The 23,246-nt window shown below is 40.8% G+C and overlaps 1 protein-coding gene across 3 annotated transcripts in view; it reads left to right on the forward strand.

Moving 5' to 3' along the window:
• LOC124162929 (teneurin-a) overlaps positions 1–23,246 on the forward strand; it is a 998,878-nt gene that overhangs the window by 87,119 nt on the left and 888,513 nt on the right. For all 3 annotated transcript variants that reach the window (XM_046539670.1, XM_046539672.1, XM_046539673.1), the window contains exons 2-4: positions 5,419–5,948; positions 9,068–9,368; positions 17,292–17,603. In XM_046539670.1, coding sequence (XP_046395626.1) covers positions 5,419–5,948; positions 9,068–9,368; positions 17,292–17,603 — 1,143 coding nt within the window. The remainder of the gene's footprint in view (positions 1–5,418; positions 5,949–9,067; positions 9,369–17,291; positions 17,604–23,246) is intronic.

Below are 23,246 nucleotides of genomic sequence, written 5' to 3' on the forward strand. Positions count from 1 at the left end.
GTGAATGGCATATGCATGGTAATTTATATATCAAGAAAACAGTTTTAATTTACTCAGCGTACTTAACATAAAAAATAATTTAGCTCCCATATAGTCACGGGTACATTTTTCTCAATTTAACTCTTTGGAATTACTCTAGAATGTTAAACTATTACCAAATAATGTAGCAAAAAATTCGGTAGGCTCTATTTCACATTCAAATATATCAAGACTTCATTTGGTCTCAAGCATTTTAGAGTCATCACAGGAGTGAGCAACTATTATTGATATGTCTTCTGAGGAATGAATAGAATTAATTTTTTAGCTTTACTTAGTGGAGCTGATACGTCAATTTAGCGATAAATCACCAATGTATTCTATGTCTTATGCTATAAACCCTGAGTACCATCCCGTTCCATCATTTGAAAGGCATTCTCAAGCTGGTCTTCTTCATATCAGTAATAGCATGCTAGATATATTAAGAGTAAATAGGTGAATGCAATTATCGTGATAAGTTGTAGAGGGCATTTTTTCTGCCTACTGTATGACGGTATATTCATGTACAGTATTAATTTTCATGTAAAATATTTGTAGGTATTTACGAGAGCTTATTTTCTAGATGAAATACGAGGGAGACAGAAATTATGGATGGAAATAGTGCTTTGCGGGGAGGGGTTGTTGAGAACGCTGTTAGAGGGTAGAATGTTTGCTGAACGACGGAAAGGAAGGAATAGAATAGGATTTTTAGATAGAAATAAAGGTAATAGGGCCTATTGTGAATAGAACAGAGAAGTACATGAAGGATGGGGAGGCTGCCATAATGCGCTTCTAAGTAGGTACTTCATGGAAACCTACCTTAATCGGCGGAATACTTTAACTGTATCTAGAGCTTTAGAGCCTATTGTAAATCAATTAAATTATGATATTCATGGCTTTGTCAATGTGGCCAACATGAGGAAAACATTATGAGCAATTGACTGTTCTATTAGGACCGTTGCTATGAGAGGAAGGAGTGCACAAGATGGGGGAAGTTTTTCTGTCGATTTTGGCGCGAAATTCGATTTTCGACTCCCGGCAAGAAGAGCGAGCAAGCGGCCGAGCGATTAATTGATCGATCCATCGTTCTTTCCTCTCCTCCGTCGAAACTCGACCTGGGAGCGCGAGCGGCAATGTTTGGTCGGCGCAGGTAAACAGGAGGAAAGAGGACCGTCGTTGATTGGTTCGTGAGAGCGGGGGGAGGGGAGGGGGCGATCTGAGAACCCCTGACTGTGCCGAGGGAATGAGTGTGTCCATAATCGACGTCATTGGGGTCCCTAAGGGAGAGATGACCCCCACACGTGGGCGGGAAGAGGTTCATGATTCCTCACATGGCGTCGTTGCGACGTCCATTAGCTCCACCTGAGAACGAAACTTGGTGATGTATCCTCATATCACCTTTGAGAAATCAGGTAACTCTAGGGATCTAGGGTAACTGTGGAAATGTTGAGATATGGAGGTGACATAAAGTATGGATGGAAATAGTAATTAGCAGGGAGGGGACATTGAAAACGGTGTTAGAGGGTAGAATTGGAAATAAAGAAATAAAACTTTGTAAGGTTCACTGTTAATTCAATAACTGTTCAATAACAGTGAACCTTTCAAAGTTTTATTTCTTTATTTCCAATATGGAGAGGTTTCACAAAGTAAAGCCTGAAGTTATTAGTTATATTAGAGGGTAGAATATTTGGTAAACGAGGGAGATGAAGGAATAGAGTGGTAGTTTTAGATAGAAATAAAGTGAAAAGTAATAGCCTGAATCACGCGATTATTTTCGTCACAGTAAGGTATGTCCTAGGGCAACTTTATAATCAGTGGAAATGTGAGCTGAAGCCTGAATCACACTGTTATTTTTGTTACAATACGATATGTCCTAGGCCAGCGTTTCCCAACCTTTTTTTCCTCCGGTTCCCTCTACATGCTTATAACTAATATTGTACTCGAATGAAATAAAATAACTATGTTTTATTCCACACTTTATTTTAAATCGTACGACCGGTTTCAACACTTAGTGTTATCATCAGGTTTGAAACCGGTCGTACGATTTAAAATAAAGTGTGGAATAAAACATAGTTATTTTATTTCATTCAACATGAAGCAATTCCACAAAGTAACGCCTGAGACCGTGTCTTATAATATTGTACCCCTAAAACTTTAACGTGAGCAATTTATTTTATAACTTTACTATGGATAGGTGACATTTTTAGCTATAAATAATTGGATAAATGGAAAATTTGTTTTAAATACCCAATATAATATGTATACATATTTCCTGGCTAAAATATACATTGTTCCTGGCGTCCGACGTAACCGATTATTTTCGGCGTATCCCCACTGGCTCGTCGCGTTCCCCTAGGCGGTACGCTTACCACCTGTTGGGAACCGCTATCCTAGGGAAACCACACAACCTGTCGAAATCTGAGCTAAAGCCTGTATCACACTAACATTTTTGTCACAACACGACATGTCGTTGGGTAACTTTATAACCTGTGGAAATGGCACCTAATGTCTCAATTACTCGCTCATGTTATTTTCTGTCCTCTGTAATTGGCCTCGAGTTGTTTTTGGACTGAATTAAAGAAATAAATAAATCGGCACAAGATTAGCAATAAATAGCGCTCGAATGGAAGCGGACGTGACTAGGCCACGTATTTGACCCACGTGCTTGTGTAACATTCCTGTCAGCATCACTGATAGCAGTGCAGCAAATTTTGTTGTATATTTGTTTGCTTTGATATACGAACAATATTCGGCACGTTTATGGGTACCACGGCACAGTAGCGTAGCTAGGAATATGCGCACGGGGGAATGAGATGGCCTGGGGTGACGACCCCCCACCTCCCAGACTACGGGGTGCGGGAAAAGTTTTGAAAAATGACTTGCCTGGAAATAGATTTTACATCATTTTGGTAAGAAAAATTTAACTTTAAGCAGAGGTAGCTAAGTTGTATATCAAAACTAGGCTATTTTTAAGTATTTTTTTTTCTGAGGCTTTGGGGGGGGGGGGGTGGGGGTCTATCTCCTTATATCCCCCATAGTTACGTCACTGTCTCGGCATTTGTATTGCTTCCTTGGCTCCTTCGCAGGGGAAGGGAGCAGGGGTGAATTTTGCTCTACAATTAATTATAAATGTGTTCTCTGGAGACAAAAAGTTCACTGAACAAAAAAAAAGTCCAAATTCATTGTTTTTTTTCAAAATGTTGTAAGCTTAAGAAAATAAAACAAATTGAATGTGGGCTACGAGTGAGGCCCGCGCGCCCAACCGCGTAACATTATTTATCGCGCCCACTGAAGGTAAAGAAAATTCCGTGACTCAGGTCAATCTAGATATTTTGTCCAATTTATGTTACAATATACGCTTGCTTCAATTTTGAATCTGACTTCAGCTGTTGAATAGCAATGGAGAATTAGTAAATGACTCGATAGCATTTTGGTCGAGATGGAGATGAGTTTTTTTGTTATTTTGTGGCAATATTTTACTAAATACTTAACGTGTCCAAAGAAATGTTTCATTTGATAAAATTTGTGACAGTAATTTCACTATTTACTGAATAAAATAGCTAGAATAATTTAGGAATGCCGAACGTTTTTTACTTCCTAGTTTTTGAAATACTTTGATGCTTTGAAATAATGCTTACTGTCTGAATTGAAACCCAGGTATTTCCATGGCAATTAAAATAGGAATCCCACAGTTAAAAAAGATATCCAGAGAACATGCGATAAAGGACTTTATACAGTTTTCCTACGCGTAAAACACTTTGTTAAGCAATAGAACTACCGAGGTGGGTAATAAGGGTATCGTGATAGATTTTGGATAGAATTAGTTTAAGTAAAGGAGGAGAAGATTAGGATTTCTAAATTAAATTTACATTTATAAAGGTATTAATTTCTCAAGGACCTCTGTCCTCTGAGAACAAAAATAATTTTCTGTACAAGCATTATAAAGTAAATGCAAACATAGATATAATAAATAGAATCATGAAATCGACTCACTTACTCGTTGTGGGTGATAAACCATTAAGACATTACGACAAAAGAGTTCCATCGTACAATGCCCAGAAAAAAAGATAAACATATCACACACAATGTCCCAAAAAATCATAAATAGTTCCATCAGATTGGGGACTGGACGAGAAGTAAATACGAAAAGATGTTCCCGGCGATTGGTGAGTTGCCTTCGTCCATCTCAGCCGTCAACAGCGCTGCAATTTCATTCTCGGTGACCCAGGAAGTGGTTTGTTATGGTCAGGTCACCATTAGGCAAAATTATGCTCCTTCCGTCCATCGCTGATTTTCGTTGTCCTGGCAGCAAGATTAAAGATGCAGGCAATTTCTTTGCGGCCCAGCTTCTCCGGTTACGCTCTCCTTCTCATTGGCCACTTCCTCATCAGCGAGCTTCAGGACAGATGATCTTTTGTGAGCGGTTCAAATCCTCTCTGGCGGTCGCTTTTCTCGCACTCTGCGCTTAAAAACTCTCTCTGATTCGATTCATCTCAAGAATTCGTTCACGGACTTAAAAAAAACTATTTCTAATGCAGGTCACAGTTTATGTACTGACTTTGTGGAGTTTCTTATTAATGGAAATATTGAGCAGAAGTATTTCGTTTTTCATGCAAAAAACATAGAATTTCTACCCATAAGTATCAATACTGACCAAGACCGGGATGAATTTTACCAACTCTAAATAAACCAACCTTATTTATCCTCTTATACTTTTATGTACCAAGTCTCCTATTTCGAGCCTCGTGTATTATTTTCGAATATCATTTTCAATTGCGCAGATAACATTTATTTGAGTGTCGAGTAGACGTTAGCGCATGCATCTTAGGCCATTTGATTTAACGTTTAATCATCGGCAGAACCGTTACTTTCTCTGTTTTGTGCACTTGGTTGAATTTTTAGCATCAACTCTGTTGTGATTGTGAACTCTGACAATTTTTAGCATCAACAACGAAAGGTCAGATATCTTTGGCGTAAGTTGTAGAGGAGTTACATATCACCGTGGCGCGCCGCTGGACACAGTAACGGCGGGAGTGTGTCCTTGTATGCGATACTTATGATTACAGGCTCGCCTATCGCCGAAATCATATCAAGCGGTTCTCCGCTACTTATCAAGTTATTCCATGGGCCTTGCATGGTACGTTGTTGACTGCATTCTTGTTAGCAATCCCTTCCCCAGCGAAAAGTTCTTTCTGAGCGAGTTAATGCACCAGAATTCTATTGACGTCACCAACTCATGACAAGCGGGCGGCAACTATCGTATGTTCTTGTTATTTTTAAAAAAATATTCAAGACCTACACTCCAAGATTTAAATTAAACTTTAAAGACGATTTGTTAGTTTTTGGTGCCATTTGCTATTTCATATTTTTAATCGAATCATCGTCTTCTTATTCCTATCGCAGATTCGGAGCGTTCCCCGCCGCCCTACCACAGCGGCAACAACAGTTCCAGGCGCCACAACTCGACGTCCCACCACTCTTCCTCCGGCCACCACTCTTCGGCCCACCTGCCGCCGGCGGGCCGCACCCCGCCCACCTCCGCCTCCGACACCGAGGCGACCGCCACCACCGACAACCCGACCACCCCGTTCCCCACTCCGCCGCCCGGCCCCACGCCCCCGCCCCTGGGCCGACTCGCCCGGGAGGACGAGGAGGGGCCCGGCCGACACGGTGAGCCCACCGCGGTCTCCGCGGCCTACGCCTCCGGACTCCTCCTGCTCCACCGGCAGGCCTCTCCCTTCCCCTTGGAGTCGACGAACGCGGGGGATCCGGGAGAGCACCTCGGGGGCACCGCCGCCATGGTCTACGGCGACCTGCACGGCGGCGCCGGCGCTCGCATGACCCTCGGCTCCTCGAGGGCCAAGAAGGGCGTCAGCAGCAGTGGGAGCAGCAGCAAAGGAGGATCCACCGGACACCACGGGCACCACAGCTCGGTAAGTACGGATGCTAGTCGTTTCCCCACCATCTCCTCAACTTCTTTGTGCTCCACTCAAGGGAGATGGGAGTTTCGTACTGATCATAAGGACAGCCATGCGCCTTTTTCACTTGCAGTGTACTGTACTCGCTTCGTCCATGCCTTCTGTCTCCTTCCAATCTCATCTAGAAGCTGCCTCTCCTCACCCACCATGTCCAGCACTTCTCCGTTCCTCCTCCTAACTGTCCACCTTACTTTAATTCATTCTTCTCCAGCAGGGGCGCAGACAGGAATTGAGGCTGGGGGAGGTTTTAGATGCAACTAATACTGGGGTGTGTGGGGGTATGGAATACACACCAGGATAAGCAATAGGTTTAATAAATTGCGGAATTTTAAGATAAATGGTTCAAACCGGTGAGTTTCACGGCTTTCTTAGGGATAATTTATTAATCCTTACACTATTTTATCAGTAATATTAATCCAATTAAGTAAAATGGATTAAACTTTAAAATTTTTTTGGGCTCTGGGGGGGAGTTTTATCTGCGCCACTGTTCTCCAGACCCACATCTCGAATGGCTCTAGTCTTCTCTCGTTCTCATTACCTTTGATTATTTTACCTTTCGTGGCTTTTTGGGTTTCCTCAAATGAGCGATATTCCACAATAGTTTTTCATAGTCGCTCAAAGCTCTTGTTTAAACAAGCTCAAAAATTGTTTCAGGCCGTTGTAATCGCTTTTTTTACCCAAAATTAATTATTTATTGCCCTTAAAAATCCGAAGTATTCCCTTTGCGGCCCAACGTCGAGGCTGACTCGACAGATCTAGTGCTAGCATCAGATCCAACGACAAGTGTAGCTCGACATCACAAGGCATTGCGATTATACAAGGGCACAATGGATTATGCATTATTTCAAGAGATATCACACATGGATTTTTTTAAATGAAATGAAAATTTATTAAATTTTACAAGAAAAAACTCTTTGATAGAACATGTATACTATTAAAACAGGTGGATTTTTACTTTAAACAATAAAATGAGACCATTTAATAATAATTAATGGTAATAAGATTTAACGGGCGAGGTTGAGACTAAGAAGTCCCCTCATCCACCTAAACCCTCGATAGTGTCAATGCAAACATATTAAAAAATGGTAGATAAACGTTCAGTCTTTTAGTTTAGCGGGCAACAATCAATCATGTCAATCAATCATGATAATATAATATAAAAATTGGACCGGAAAAGGTTAAATAAAATGCCGAAAAGGCTAAAAACCAATGAAAAACAGTTTTCATGGTTAATGAAAAGTGATTCCAACGAATGCTTGCAATAGAATCAATTCATAATAATTAACAATTAACCTTTGAGATTAATTGAACGAGAGCTTTGATCTAGTATCAGCAATTCGGATGTGCATTCTCACCCATTTTCAGATTAATTGTCTCAGACAATTATTATTGCACATTTTCGTCCAACCTTAATTATTTAATGTCCTTAAAAATCCATAGTATCAAATAAAATGTCGAAAAGGCTGGGTATCAAAGAAAAACAGTTTTCCAGGTACCTGCGAAGTGTATCCGAAAAAAATTTTTGCGTTGCCACAGTTAGCAATGTAACGGAACGGCCCAGAACCAAAGTCGCGGGTCGCCCGTTTTTAAGTGCGGGTTCTTGGCCTTGGTGTCGGGAAGCGAATAATCTCACACAAGTATTTAAAGTTTTTACCCAAAGTTTATTCCCATTTAAAATACCAATTGCAAGTCAATTGAAGGAGCAGGTATCAAATAATGAATTTGTTCATCAAGGATAGCCAAAATTTGAGGAATTACCCATGTCTCGGGAAGACTTGACTTTTGTTTATTTAACCTTGTGTTGGGTGAGGCCAGGTGGCCCCATCTTCCCCAACCCAGGGCTCTCTGTACAGAGTTTCATGTCATGACATAGGGGTGGCTCGCAGGCCGGTCAAATTTCTGACTCTCAGCAACAATTTAGGTTTAATTTGTGGATCATCCGGCGATTAGGAGTCAAGCCTTTCTGGCAACGTGGTGTTGCCGTCGCCGAAACGCCCCAGTTTTAGCCATATGTAAAAAGAAGGCATTAGTGAATAAGTAAATAAATAAATATTCGAACATATAAATACACAAATAAATAAATAATTCGTTTCAAGACATTAGAAGAGAGGGATGAAACGTTGCTTAAAAGTTTGTAAAACTTTAGATAGCTAAAAACAGGAGAGATGACACGGGTGGATTGCGAGGCGCTTAGGTCGCACAGGCCTTGTGGCCCACGCTTCGACTCCCGCCGACGGCTACATTGTGACTAGCGACTGACGAGAGACGAGTGACCAGTGCTGAGTATGAGTAACAGAGTCAAGTAAGTGAGTGACAATAGCGTCTCCACCATACCATTATATTAGGGGGAGGTGGAAGAAGGATGTTTTCAACAAAGAGAGGAAGGTTTAGTCGTTTCGCGGCATAGTTTGATCAATCAGGCTATTTTGAGACGCCACACAACAACACTGTTATGCATACTTTGGAAATGGAAATCTTCCATCTCGGGATCACTGGAGTAACTTAAGAGTTCCGGCCCCGTTTTAATAGGACAAAAATATTGGTGACAGCTCTGGAAATTGGTGTTGTGCTCGTTACCAAACCACTCGGGGTATCCACCTTTTGTGTGCGGGAAACAGCTCTTCACCTCTACTATTGATGAAAAAATCAGAATGCTAACTTTGACGTTTTTTTGCGGATACTTCAATTGGCACAGTGGATTGAAATTAAATTGGTTAGAAAGCCTTATCTTTCATAATCATTAAACAGAATTACCGTATATGGAACGGATCAGGAGCAGCAACCGATCGCGTGTTGGAGGTACCAAAAAAATCGATGAAAAGTTAGATTTTTCTCCAACTTTGACGAGTCATTGCGGAGGTTGTGTTCGGCAGATGGAGATGAAACCTACGTCAAAAGAAAACCTCATTCTTCTAGTTTTAGAAATCGAAGCAAGCATTCTCATGCATATAATATATATCTTAAAATTTTCTCCCCTACCAACCCATGAATTATTGTAGATTCCTCCTGAAACACCATGCATAAATAATTTTTTCGCTGAGCTGATGCTTTATTCTCTTGTTTTATCGGAGCAGCACGGGAGCGGAGGAAGTGGCGGAGGTGGTGGTGGTGGTGGCAGCAACAGCGTGGGGGGTCGAAGCCGGGCCTCCCTGTCCGCGAGTCGCCGCAAGAAAGCGTCCACCAACTCGCCCTCCTCCTCGCCTTCATCTTCCTCCACTTCGTCCTCGACGAGCGACCAGTCGGACACCACTTACCCCGACTCGGAGATGGCCGGAGGGGGCGGGGGAGGAGGGGCAGCGGAGAGGGGAGGCAAGGACGCGCCGCCCAGGATGAGGGCCGAGCGGCAGGGTGAAGGCGCCGGCGAAGGGGGCATTGGTGAGTGCTCACTTAATATTTTCCCTGCCAACCAGTGCTTAGGGCTATATTCCGAAAAGTCACTGCAATCCAGCCGCTGAGAGTTGTCCAAAGGATAATCCGTACATACATAAATGAATCACGTAATATTTCATCGTTTCAAATTTTCATGCAGAAAAACCAATTGTTTACATGCTCAGGTAGGTTTTGACCTCTTCATGTGTCAGCATTATTGCCTGCCGAAAAATGTCTTTCGTTACCCACTTGTGTGGCTGGACAAGTACTTTCTCGACAAAACTGCAGGATTTTGTAACCTTGGGAATTTTTACAAAACATTATATTAACGATTTTTAACGACCTTGAATCTTCATTGAATTGGACGAAGAGAACGAACAATAGAACTTAACATTACCTTTGTGGACCAAAAAAATGTTCTTTACTGAACACTTCGTTTAATCAACCTCAGCAACTTCTTTTTTGTAAGTTCAAGACGGAAAATAGACACAACAAAGGAATAAACGAAAATTAACATCAGACGTAAGTAGCATTCAAATCGGCTAAAAGATGACACGACTTATGACGTCAAACCCAGGGAAAAACCGGCAATGTCGACTAAAATCTAAAAGATAGATATTTTTTTCATAGAAATTTTAACAATTTTAACGTATTTCCTTAAAATTTGAGTTAATACTTGAGAGGTAGGGTAACGTGTAAAATTATCGCATGAGAAAGTATCGCCATTGCAGCGGTTCACTCCGGTTACTACGAATTACGCCGAGCGGGAAGACGGTCGGTCAACCCAGCTGACGAAAAGTTATACGGCGCCCACGTCGACTACTGACTGCTTAGAATACAGCAAGATGAAACTCCAGGGTTAAGGCATTTGAACCACTTAATGACTTTAAAAACGATATTATCACATGAGTTTCATGATAGCGACTCCAGTTAGATGATTTCTGAACTGCTGGCCTCGACAGCTATATCACCTAAACCTCTCGACTCGAATCGACATTCGTAATGTTACTGGAATCACTCGAGTCAGTATCAACTACTCGACCCGAATTTCCGAGTACTCGCACATCCTTAGTATTTTCAAGTAATTTTCAGATGCCGGGTATCTGCTACTTTTCCCCTTTACTCTTTCATGTTCAGAAATGAGGAAAAGCCCAATGTTTGCTCTACCAAATGCTACACTTTAGGGTATTGGTGCACGAGTAAAAATGAGTACACCGCTGAGACTGTAGCTGTGCCATCCGCCATATTCCTGGCCATCCGCGTCTCCTAGCAACCTCCCCTCTCCCTCTCCCTCCTACCCCCACCTCAACCCCCTCCCCTCCTCTCGTCCTATTTCCTAAAAGAGGTACGAACACACCCATCCTATTCCATTTCGTACTTCTTAGCTGAATTGTATTTTTATTTCGGCGTCTCCTCTCTATCGCTATCAATCAAATCCCACGAATGGCCCGCGAGCGTTTTCCTTGCTTAGGCAAACGAAGAAAAGGAGAACACATGGAATCGTACTCTTGAGATATTGGAACGAAGTGATTGATTCACTCTGCAGAAACTGGTTCTATTCCCGTGTTGAATTTTTAGTTCCAACGTTCGGTCATGGATTGAGGGTGCTTTTTGGGTCATTTTTTCCGTCTACGGAAAAGACATATTTTGGTTTTACCAGTATTTTTTTCAGTTCAAAAACGTAAGAACCTCCGGTAAAAAAGGGTTCGTAGTTACGAGTGATTCATTAAACGTAATATTAACCGTTGGCAATCTTAATTTCCTTGCCCATTTTTTCGGTTTTTAACAGTTTTTAGTACGGTTTTAAATTAATAAAAAACCGGTAGACTTCGTATTTCTTATTACATGCGAAAAAATAATCAAAGAACTATATATGATGAGTCATTCCATCTCAATTCAACAAAAGATAGACCCTTAATTACGTGTTCCACATCATATTTCATCAATATCTCTTTCCAGCAGGAAGTTTACTTTAAACGAACACCTATGGATTGTTTTCCGAAAGTAACTCCGATTTATGGTCATTTTTACGGAAAAAACATTGAACTCCAAACAGGATAATGGCATCGCATTTATGATTTAAATTAATCTTTTTATCTTAGAAATAACTGGAGAAAAATTTGTATTTGCTTAAATAAAATCGCATTTTTGCCGGTAAATAATTTCTGTATTAACTATTGCGCGATTAGTTAACAATCAAGTCACCCTGTACTCAGGCCATTATAATTAGTAATCTGTACGTTCAAGCCTTTTCTTACAGTTTTTTGGTAAAGATAGGTTTAGTGTAATGGCTGGCATCGAATTATTTTTCTCTTTAATCTATTGTCACGAATGTTCTGCGCGATAGTTTTTTTATGTCATATAGTTAACCCTATGTATACCTTTTTCAGAGTATAACTGAATAAAAATGACGAAAGATGTATAATTTTGGCTGACATTAATGAGATTGCTAATGCTCAGTAGGGAATAATTGTTGAGAAAATTACTGGGTGAATTATTTCAGGCACTTATCTAAAATCGTATTTCTAAAGCATGTGAAATAAGTCCGGCTAAAAGATTGTATTTGATCGGTACTTATTAAAAGTTTACCCATATTTAATTATATTACCTTTCTGACATTATATTTCATTCCTCCTATGTTTTTTTCACAATGGCAACTTCACTATGCAATTAAAACTTGCAATGAAAAATGTGAATAAGATGCAACATGAAAAGGCAAGTTTGCGCTGAAGTTTTAGAAAGGACTATGTGTGCTATTCGGGGTATCCACGATGGGTGATTTTCACTTCGGTGCGAATTGCGTGTCCATTAATAAGGCATAGTCCGTCATCTGAAATGCGAACAGTCATTCTCCAGCGATTCGGGAATGTAGGAAAATAATTGACTGAATCCGGCATTCTCACTCGGCAGCAATAAAACAGGAATCCTTTTTGTTCGTCGCCGTGACCACGCCATTCGCTGTACACACATTTCACCAAATTAGCCTGAATATTTCATTGATAAATTCGCGTCGCGTCGACTGACTGCCACCGTCGCGGCACTTACAGGAAGCCTTTCCTTTATCTCCACTCCTCTTTGCATTTGTTTGATTTTTGCCAAAATTTCTCCTCTTTTTTTTTTACTGCCATTGGAATTCGGAAATTCGATCGTGCCTCATAAACTACAGATCTTCATCGCGCCTTCAAAACCCAACTGCCTTCCTCCCCCCTTCCCGTCATATCACCCTAACCCTACTTTTCGTAATACCCTAAGTGGGATTGTTCTTTTTACCGTACATAAGAGTAATAATATTTATTTTATTAAGATATTCTGCCCATTAAAGGTGTGCATAGAGTATTTTGCATAGACTCTTTCTAATCCAGAGCTGATTCTGGGAGAAATGAAATTTTAAGACTTCTCATTTCAAAAATGTGAGATTTTTTTGCTCATTCATAATTATTGTTGCAGATACATATTTCGCCATTAAATTTTACAGGGCAAAAGAGCACGTAGTGTAAATATTTCGTGAATAGAGCTGAAAATGTATACATTTTTCTGTTAATTAGAAGCAACGTTGGGTTGTAATTAGTTATGTAGTATTACTGCAGTCTCGCCTCCCTTCACGGACTTCCCTCTTCAATTCATAATAAGTGTACTCTTCAGGAAGATTATTTCTGAACGCAAATGAACCGAACCAGAATTCTAATAAAATCAGCTCATGAAAAGTGGGCAGCGACTATTGCGTTTTTTTTGCTATATTAAACTTGTGAGAGAATGAGAAAGACTTTGTTTTCGTTGTGACATATCTTCCCATACAATTTACCGAATGCGTTGGGCTACGTTCTTGGATTCAAGTGAGCGAGGCCATTTTACTCTATTTAAAGATATTTTTCCTTTTCCTGTCCTATATTAACATTAAAGCATTCTAAAAATTAAGGTTGGGTTCCATGGAGTAATTAAGAAGCATTCATGCAGCCTGCTATCCCTTCATGGACTTCCTTCTTTAATGCTTAATACGCATAGGCGTACTCCATTTCATTCTATCTAAAATGCAATTCTTTTCCTTTCTCTCCTTCGTTCACCCAAATGTCTACCCTCTAACAAGGTTTTCCACATCTCCTACCCGCTAATACACGCGCCATCCGTACTTCTTTCTCCTCCGTATCTCATCTAGAAAATAATTTTCATAAATCAATTATTTCAATTTTTAAATGTGCAACTAGTAACGAAAATGGAGCAGTCTTAGCTACCTTCAGCGGTTAAAACCAAAAAACACATTATTACATATCGATAAAAATATCTCCATTATCACTAATATAGGGGAATATTCTCCATTTTTGGAGTATTTACTGGATACGAGTAATATACACAAGAATTATTTGGCAGAAACCTTAAATAAACATTCATAGCTTTGTCTTCCGTTTCTTTAATAACATTATATCTATTCTTCGATTGGTCTTCTTTCTAATCTTGCCCGATATAATAGCAGAAACTAAAATGCAAAAATAATGAATACTATTATGTTAACGCATTTAAAAACAAGCAAACAGACAAAATATACACCTTATACTTAAATCCTCTTTATTTTTTGTCTCAATGACGACTTCTCTGTGATAGTTAAAACTAATGACGAAAAATGTGAAAAAAAATGCAATATTAAAATGCAAGTAATGCATATATTGCAGAAAACTCACCAGAGAAGGTAATATTTGAAGTATTTTTTTATGAATTGCATTGAGATAGTTTTCGCAAAATAAAACATACAGGGTGGGGAAAAAATTGTATCACGAAATTTTAACCCTTGATAAGTGATGCAATAAAAAAGAGAAGAAGAAGAAACGCTGGCGAAGGCTTCTCCCTCCACCGAGGGTATCTTTGCAACGCACTTCGCGGTGCACGTTCCTCCTTCCTCGCACCAGCCTCTCTAATCAGGTATTAGCGGATTCCATTTCTTGAGAGTTGAACTGACTGCGTTTACTCCTCCAAAATCATTTTTTTAATTTTACAATATTTATGATTTGCAATGTTTATGCAGTGTTTACACAGTGTGTTCTTGCACTATTATTATTGCTTACTTAAATTTACATGGTGTATGACAATCGGATAGCTCATGCCTGTTGGAACCAAAATTATTGATGATGCTCATGGTGCAAACGCACCATTTTTTTAACTACGTAAACTTTTAGCCCAGCGCTCCAATTTGCTGCGAGTTAGCCCTGTTGCCGGATGTCTTGAATACATCGCAATCTCCGGCAGGCAAAGCGTTCAAAGTCATGAGTTGTCCAGAGCATCCGGCATCAGGGCAAACACGCGGTCAATAGAAGCGCTTGGCTAAAAGTTTCTGTAGTTCAAAAGTGGTGCTTTTGCAACGTAAACATCATTGGTAATTAAGTTTCCTACTAGCATCAGATATCAAGAGTAAAAAGTTCGTGGCCCAATTTTTCTCCACCTTGGATATTTTTCAACAAAGATCTATGAGAAAATATACATTATAATTATTTAGATGCTGTTGAAGTCAATGAATTGACCAATTGCTCATATAAATTTAAAGAAGTAAGCTAAAGGGTTGCCATGGGGTAAAGAGTTGTTGATTAATTACGGGATAATATACTTATTTAGTTAATCCAAAAACAGCACGAGGCCAATTACAGAGGACTGGAGAAACAATTTCATAATATTAAGCAACGTAACCAACAATAACAAAAAATTTTCTACAGTATTTACAAATAAATAACAAAGAATAGTCATCGAGTGGTGCGAGGAATCGGGGGAAAATGACGATAGTGAGGGTGCAAGTTGGGTGAGGGATGAATAAAAGGATCAAAATTTGGAACACAATTGGCATAGGAGTTAATGGAAGATGGAAGTCTGAATGGAAAAGAACGTTTAGAAACAGAAAGGCGGGGGGTGAAACAATGAAATAGATCACTCGACCTCGTCGTGCGCGAAGGAACACGAAGCGGAAAAAAAGAAAGAAGGTCAGAGAATCTGTATTTGCCATTAATGATATTTAAGAAGAGTCTCCGGTCACTGAGGATACGGCGATCAGCTAAAGTAGCAATGCCAAGAGAGGATAAGATTAATCAGTCAAAGAGACAACAACGGCGTGTATAATTTGAGATTAATAAGATCATTATATGCATTAATACCGTGTCTAATAGTTATTTATGGAGCAGAAGAAGAATGAAATCCAATAGATGCAAATAAATTAGTTCGTATGTTCCAATAATTTTCAATATACTCTACTGAACTAACTCAGTACTGTATTGTTGACTTAGCTTCGAGTGATAACCCTGCGGAGACCGGGTTAGATTTCGATCCACCTGCCATCGGAGTTCGGAAATTCGATCGCACCTCAAAAAATGATGGTCCCTCAATCCACCCCCCGACCCAACTCTTCACCCCTTACTCTGTGGTACCCCATCCCATCCCTCCTTTTCGTAATCTCCCAAATGGGAATATTCTTTTGAGTGCACATCATTGCGCAGTGCAAACACGTCCCGTGTCCTGTCCGTAGGGTTTTCGGCTGGTCAGTCACTCCAACCCATTTCGAAGTTTATGGAAGCCGTCTCTCTCTCTTCCTATCGGCATGAGAGCTACGTGCGTCGACATCTACATGTTCACTGCGAAAACCACTCACCGCCCGGCAGCGATGCACGCTCCGATTGAAGGGTTAGACTTTTATAGGAAGTGGGCAGATTCTATCGTGATTGCATTAGGAGTAGGAAAGTTTGAGTTGCTTAGCCGCGGATTGGCGCTACCTGCTGTAACTTTCTTGGGAAGCGGTTCGGGCTCTTTTCGAAAGCTTAAAATCGATTTCGGTTGTAGTTTTAAATTTTCTTGGGTGAATTCCAGAGATTCGCTCTAAAAGTTTTCATCCTGCAGAGATTTTCAGGGTACTTTATTCAAAGTAAAACTCTACTTGCCTTCGTTTATTTAAGTGCTGGCAAAATCAGGCTCCTATTTTTTTTGCCAACCATAGATTCTAGCCTTAAGTTGTGATGATAATAAAAACCTTTTCCCCCGGATTTCATAAAACGGTAGGACCAGACCAACTGGTATAGGTAGGGTGCTAAATACTTGGCTGTAGAAAAACTCTGTAGATGTTCTCTGTAAACATCTGTTTTACGATTACCGCTTTGATCCTAAAGTAAAATAAACCGCTTACACGCTTTCCTATCAAGGAAGTTGAAGTAAGATCCACTCGGACTGCTTTATCACACTTTTTATTCATTAATTAACTTAATAATCCCATTGCTGGCAATTATCCGTGTTAGTCTTCAGTTGTTTCGAGTTATAAGTGAACTGCACGACTCATTAGACCCGTGACGCTAGGGGTACTAAGAAAGCATCTCATTACTACATCGTAATATTTTCGTTTGCGGTGGAATTATATAAAGGGGTCACTTGTAAATCCAACAGATTTCGAACCAGAGCACTGCCGGATTACTGGAAATCATTAACACAAATGCAATCAAACGACAAAAGCTATATTTTATTGTATGCATACATGTATATTATATATTCTATCATACACTACATTATTACATGCACGAAATTGAAGTGTAATCGTAAAGTAAAATTACACATACATGACAGTACCTACTGCATTATTTCGTATCAACAGTCCACATTATTCCAATGAAGTGGAAGGCTCTCAGTAAGCACTACTTCTCTTATTATCTGATTTGGACTAGGCAACCTGCAAAGTAGACTTCTCGAAGTTATCTAGCTACCCTCTTGGTAACTCTCTGTGTAAAAAGGACGGATTATTGGCAGGGCCGGAGAAGTGAAGTTCCGTATTATGGAGGGAGCACTGTATCTATTTAGAATATGAAGTGAAAAGTTAATTTGCGCCATGATTGCTAATGCTATTATATGAATTCGCAGCAGTTTCACGTTTCATCATATGCTTGTTGGTTCCCCTTTCTTCCGCCGGTGGCGCGGCAGGCGAGTCTCCTCCTGAGCCGGCACCGCCTGAGGTTCCTCCGCGAGGGCCGTCCCTGCACCATAGTGGGCACCATGGACACCACGGCCATCACCATGGTCACCACCATCATGGCTATCAGTCCTCTCAGAATTCCCAGGGCAGCGGCGGTTACCAGGGAGGCACCTTAAGGCACAAGAGAGGCGGCGCTGGCATCGCACCATCCGCGCCCAGTAGCGCCGCCATCGAGGGCGACGGCACAGAGTCGGAATTATCCGCCGGCTATCACACTGCCAACACCCCATCCGCCAACGCCTGCATCTTCCTCTCCCAAGGTAGGACCATCCTATTTTTCTTTCGCCTATTCTCTTGCGTCTCAATCATGGAACTGGAATGCGTAGAGCTTGAGGGCTGTCTGCGCAGTAGTCCTTTCTTACTTTTGACCACGTGGCTTTCTGATTTAGGTTTTCGACGTTGCTTGAAACGTTACCTAGATTTTAGCCATTTCAATCTTGACCCCATGCGCAGAAGCCAATGCGCAGAAGCAATTGCGCGCCATATTTTGCACGTTTCCTCTTATTGCTAGCTCAGGATACAAACGGCAGTTTGCCATTTACGTTGTTCTGAATAAATTTTACCGAACTGAGTGCCAATATAGTGCATTCTCCTCTGCAAAATTGAATCAGTCTAACTTAAATTCTACTGGCAACAAAAAGAGCACAACTGCTGAACTGATAATAAGTGATCCGTCCGGGCATGCTAGTTATTGTTCTTTATCAAGGTTTAATATTTATGAGCTATAAATAAACTTAACATAATACGTGGATAATTTAGCTTTTGTAGTCTCTGGGAAAATAAAGTCGAAAAACTAAAATGGGCGCATTCATTGGGAGTAAGTGCTCAGATCACAAGCAGCGAATTATTCCCTGGATGTGATAGTTACTAAGCCGGTCAGAGTAATTGCTCAGCTATTTTTGGACTGAACTCTTTGGTATCTACGTGGTTGAACACTCGTCATTGATTTTCAGGAATTCAAGTTAGTTCATGCTAGTGGGCTAACGGTGTGTCTGGAGGCGATTTAAAGAGTTGTCCTTTGTGCTCGATCATTCTGAGAGACTACGAATATGTTTCATGGTATTAATTTTTTGAGCTCAGCAACATCTCTGAGCTCTAATTCACCCTTAATGCACCCAATGATGACCACCGAGGCAAAGAGTGATCTTTGTTGAGAGAAAAATTAGTAATGTAAAACAAATGGTAAAAACAAATTCGTCACTTGTACTTACGTGGTAATTTTGTCAAGTCCGCGAAAATGAGCACGCGGTGAACCTAGTATATCTTTTAGAAGATAATGACTCTTTCTGTCCTTGCAGAAGTAACAAGTGACTATCTACTATTGGTATAAGTGCGCAGGCATCGTGAATCGCTTTACCAGTTATAACTCTTTTACCTCGTTCCCATTACTATCATCAGCACGATCGTACGAACAATACATGGACTTCAAATGCGATGGTAACATCTTGTGTTCCTGTGGATAAGGGAGTCAGTGGCCCTGTAATTATTAAAATGTCATAAGATATTATTTTTGCATTCATTATTTATAATATTATAATGGATATCTGTCTCAAATTTTGGCATCGGTGACAATTCGCTTTCTTACGTATTTCCTTAAGATGTCACAGCGCTGTATCATTATAAAGAGGCAGTGTTTGGATCTACGCCTTGTGACAGTCCGGACACGTTTCCAGACTGCGATTTCCGCCTTCGATCGCTCGAGTGATGGTGAGAACGATAGTAATGGGAGCGGAGTGTATGCTTTTAATCGGCCTGCTCGTACGCATTGCATGTTCTTGCTTTATGTCATTTTCGCCGACTACTTTTGACCAGAGACTCTCACTCATCACATCACTCAGATCCTGTGTTCATGGTACTACTGTATGAGGTAGGTCATCCTGGTGTCCCACAAGCATATCCCCTTTATGCATCCTTCATTATGGTTTTAACCGGTGATCACGACGACGATGGTGGACTAAGGACTCATTCATAAATTTACCATTTACGTTTCGCTTAATACATTTTACCAAACTAAATAAAAATCTGGTAGACTCCTCTCTACTCTACTTAATGACTCTTAAATATTTTACCCTTAATGACTCTAAAATATTTTACACTGCTGCATAGCAAAAAAATAAATATCGAACTGAGTGGTCGGAGATGTTGATTCTTACTCACGTTTTTAACCCGTATGAGTACCAAATAATGTGGAAAGTACAAGCTTGACGACCGATTGCTATAATTCAAGCATTCAACAAGTACATTCTGGAGGTAAATTATATCTTCTCTCGTAAGTTATAAATAAGAAAATGTGATAGTTTTCACCGTTGTTTTCATGAGTTGGTGACGCCAGAAGGGTGTAAACAACAACGAACCTTACGAGGCCCATGCACGTGGACGAGGAATAGCTCAGGTTCAGAATCGCTCGTCATTAGCTCGTGACGTCATCAATTTATGCTCTTTAGAATTGGTGACATCGATTTTACTTCCCAATTGGCTCGAGAAGAGAGCATTGGGTCAAATAGAGGAAAATATAGGACAATGATTTTTTCAAACCATCACAATCGAGAGTAAAAAGAAATTGTTTAGCGAGCTCATTATAATGGCGAAGGTGTAATGGATTTAAAAAAAACTGAATTAATCCATTTAGAAATAGCATGACTACTCACCTGTCGATCTCACACATGGTGTACACATGTGTGTGACCTTGATTATTATTATTATTATTATAGGGCGTTTTATGAGCCTTCACGGAAAGTCCTCTTTCTTCATTTTATATAGATCATTTTAGTTTCCCATTACTTCTCACCGGGCGACACCACGGGTAGGAATGGACCAGCCAGTGGCGCCGACTCCATGGGGCCTGAGGGCGCCCGAGCCCCCTCAAAAATTCCTTATAGGTGCGAGGAAAAAATGTGTCAGGCTTGTCTATTTTCTCCGGAGTGTCCAGATATCGAGGTTCGAGTTATCAGGGTTCTAATGTTGATCATATGACTCTTCTAAAATATTTAAAAAACTTGAAACTCACTACTTATAAAATTTTCCGGTCAAGATCCCCCAATTTGGGCCCCCTCAATATTTTTTTTAAGTCGGCATCCCTGGGACCCGCTAAAGGGACTAGTTACCACAATGTGATATGTGGTCACACACCCACGTGTAATATCGACGATCACCCTCCGCGAAACACCCTAGAGATGGCTCGCAGAGTATTATGTAGATGTGTACGGTGTGATGCATAGTCTCTGCAGTACTACCCGTGCCACATCGTGCGTGGGTGTCGTTCGAAGAGGGGGAAAGAGGAGTGGCGTGATACGGCTCCTTCACTCCACTTTGGCACGGTCCATCGTCTCCTGAACATCCCACGTGGTACGGCCTCTCGATCCGCGCCGCCTCGAGAAAGCATCAGATCAGCGCCCATCTTCCACACCACTAAGTAACTCGCGAGTGATTATCGACACAAGGGCTCACACGGATACGGAATAATAAGGGCCCTCCACTTTCTTCTTTTACATATATTACAATAGCCACCTACAGAGGTGTTTGGCAGGGGGAGAAACATCGCCAGCATGCACCAGAGGACTAAAATTTACTTCCAAGAGCATCCACAACGTAACAAGTACCTTGCATATGATTTAATAGCCATATGATTAATCTTTATACTATTTATGAAGACAATATGTCGATGAAGCTAGAACTGTAAAACATGGTGTTAGAAATACTAGGAACATTCAAAAATATGCATTAAGCAATACATAAGTTGGTAAGATTTAATACTAGTTAACTAACCTATTTCCAAGTCCTAACGCTGTCGCTATAGTCTCTTATCGATCGCGGAAATATGATATTATAACACTATCTATTCTACAGTTTATCTTAGATCTTATTTTATTTTTCTGATCTCATCTACCGTGATATATTGGAGTTCGTCAGAAATGGCTCACTTCGGAAAATAAACTGCTCTTTAATTTACGTTACTGGTTTTGTCTATTTTTCTTCTTACGTTCTCACGGGAATTCCCATCCGAATTGTTCTAAAATGTCAGTAACACTTACAAGACAATCGTAACGGATTTTCACGTACCTGATTGCTCTTCTCTGTACTCCTCTTCAACCCCTTGCTAACATTCGTCGCGTCGGGTGTGATCGATGAGAATTGAAAGTCGGGCACATTCTCACTCACCAAAATTACCCAAAACTTTACCACGTTTATTTACCTGATTCGTGAGAACACTGAAGTTTTCAGGATAAAACTGGATGACAATTCAATGTTTTTACACTTTCTATGGCCGGAACACTAACTCGAGTGCTATTCGAAAATAAAAATTAATTTAATAGTTACAAAAATGGCCGAAAAAATGGAATGGAGGCGTGCCAATCATTAAAGGCCTAAGGTTGGATGGCGATATTTGGTGGAACTTGTTCGCAGGAAACATAATGAAATACACTTTTGTATGTTCCACAAGAGTTTTTAATCCCGACCTAGGTTTCGGCAGTACACACTGTCATTATCAAGGTAATGATACCTTGATAATGACAGTGTGTACTGCCGAAACCTAGGTCGGGATTAAAAACTCTTGTGGAACATACAAAAGTGTATTTCATTATGTTTCCATTAAAGGCCTAATAAAATCCTTTCAGAACCGTAGTTCTGAATAAATGGCAGGTTATTTTCAATACGTCTTGCTATATATCACTTTCTGTGACTAAAATATGCCAAAAAAGGATTTTAAATAAGGCATTTCGATGATAGAAGTATTTATATAATAAGAAAAGTTTTTCGGTCAAAATCACCCATATCCGTTCTTCTGCGAAACTGCGGTCCCAATAGTTCTGAGCCCCGTTTCCCTCCCACTTCACCCTCAACGGGGGCGTGTTATACGATGTCTTTCTCTTCGCCCCCGCACGATGTAAGGCATCGGACCCTCTAAGTTCATATCCCCCAGTACTGGCCGAAATCCGAGGCGAATCCCTCGGTCGCGGGGGCGGTGAACAGACTTCCTCGAGAGAAGGACCCTCGTAGCCTGCTTCGTTCTCGGCCTGCAGGGTGGCGTGGCGGATCGGATAGGGCTCTAAACTTGCTGTTTTGCCACCCGGCCTCCTGGTTCCACCACCGTATTCATTCCTTCCCTCTACATAGCTATTGTATATGGGGGAGGCAACCGTTACCTGAGGTCATTTGCGCTATGAAGTATCTACATCCCCATTTGCATAATACCCTGCGAGCCTCCTTTAGAGTGCGATAAATATACACAGAGGAAATATTATTATTCTTAACCGGGATTCAAACCTGGATCCTTACGGCCGAGTGCTTTAGCCGGTTAACCTACCGAGGCGTCATTCTCCCCTGTGGAAATTTGTGGGCTGTACCGGATAAGTTGGTATGGACAGCTGAGCTTATTATGCGACTAGCAGTCCAAATCGTGCGCAGGGCGCCACAGACAGAGAGCAAAGCCCGAACTTTGAATACGAGGAGGTGTTCGCTCTAGACTTAGGGTGTTTGGCAGGGAGTGATCAATCACCAGCATGCATGAGGACCGCTACATACACAAACTACAGTCATAGGCGGATTTAGGGGAGTAAAGGCCGTTTTACACGGGGCATGTACTGGCACAATCTGACGTGTGTACGAAGACGCAGTCAAAATTGCGTCGTGTAAATCGGTGAATTGCTTAAACACATGCGAGAATGTGCGAACGTGAGATGGCAAAATAGCTCCTGTTCTAATTCCGTTCATGCATTCGCGCGATTCCAAGCCATTTCGGAAATTATTGCAGTTCTAACCTGCGCAATTCCGTGCCCCGTGTAAAACGGCCTTTTCACGGGGGCACGTGCCTCCTCCTCCCCACCGACGATTAAAAAATAGACGAGATTTTATATATTTTTATATTAATATAATATAAAAAATTAATAAATAATTTAAAATAA

This window comes from Ischnura elegans, chromosome 7 (assembly GCF_921293095.1).
Source record: "Ischnura elegans chromosome 7, ioIscEleg1.1, whole genome shotgun sequence".
Lineage (NCBI taxonomy): Eukaryota > Metazoa > Arthropoda > Insecta > Odonata > Coenagrionidae > Ischnura > Ischnura elegans.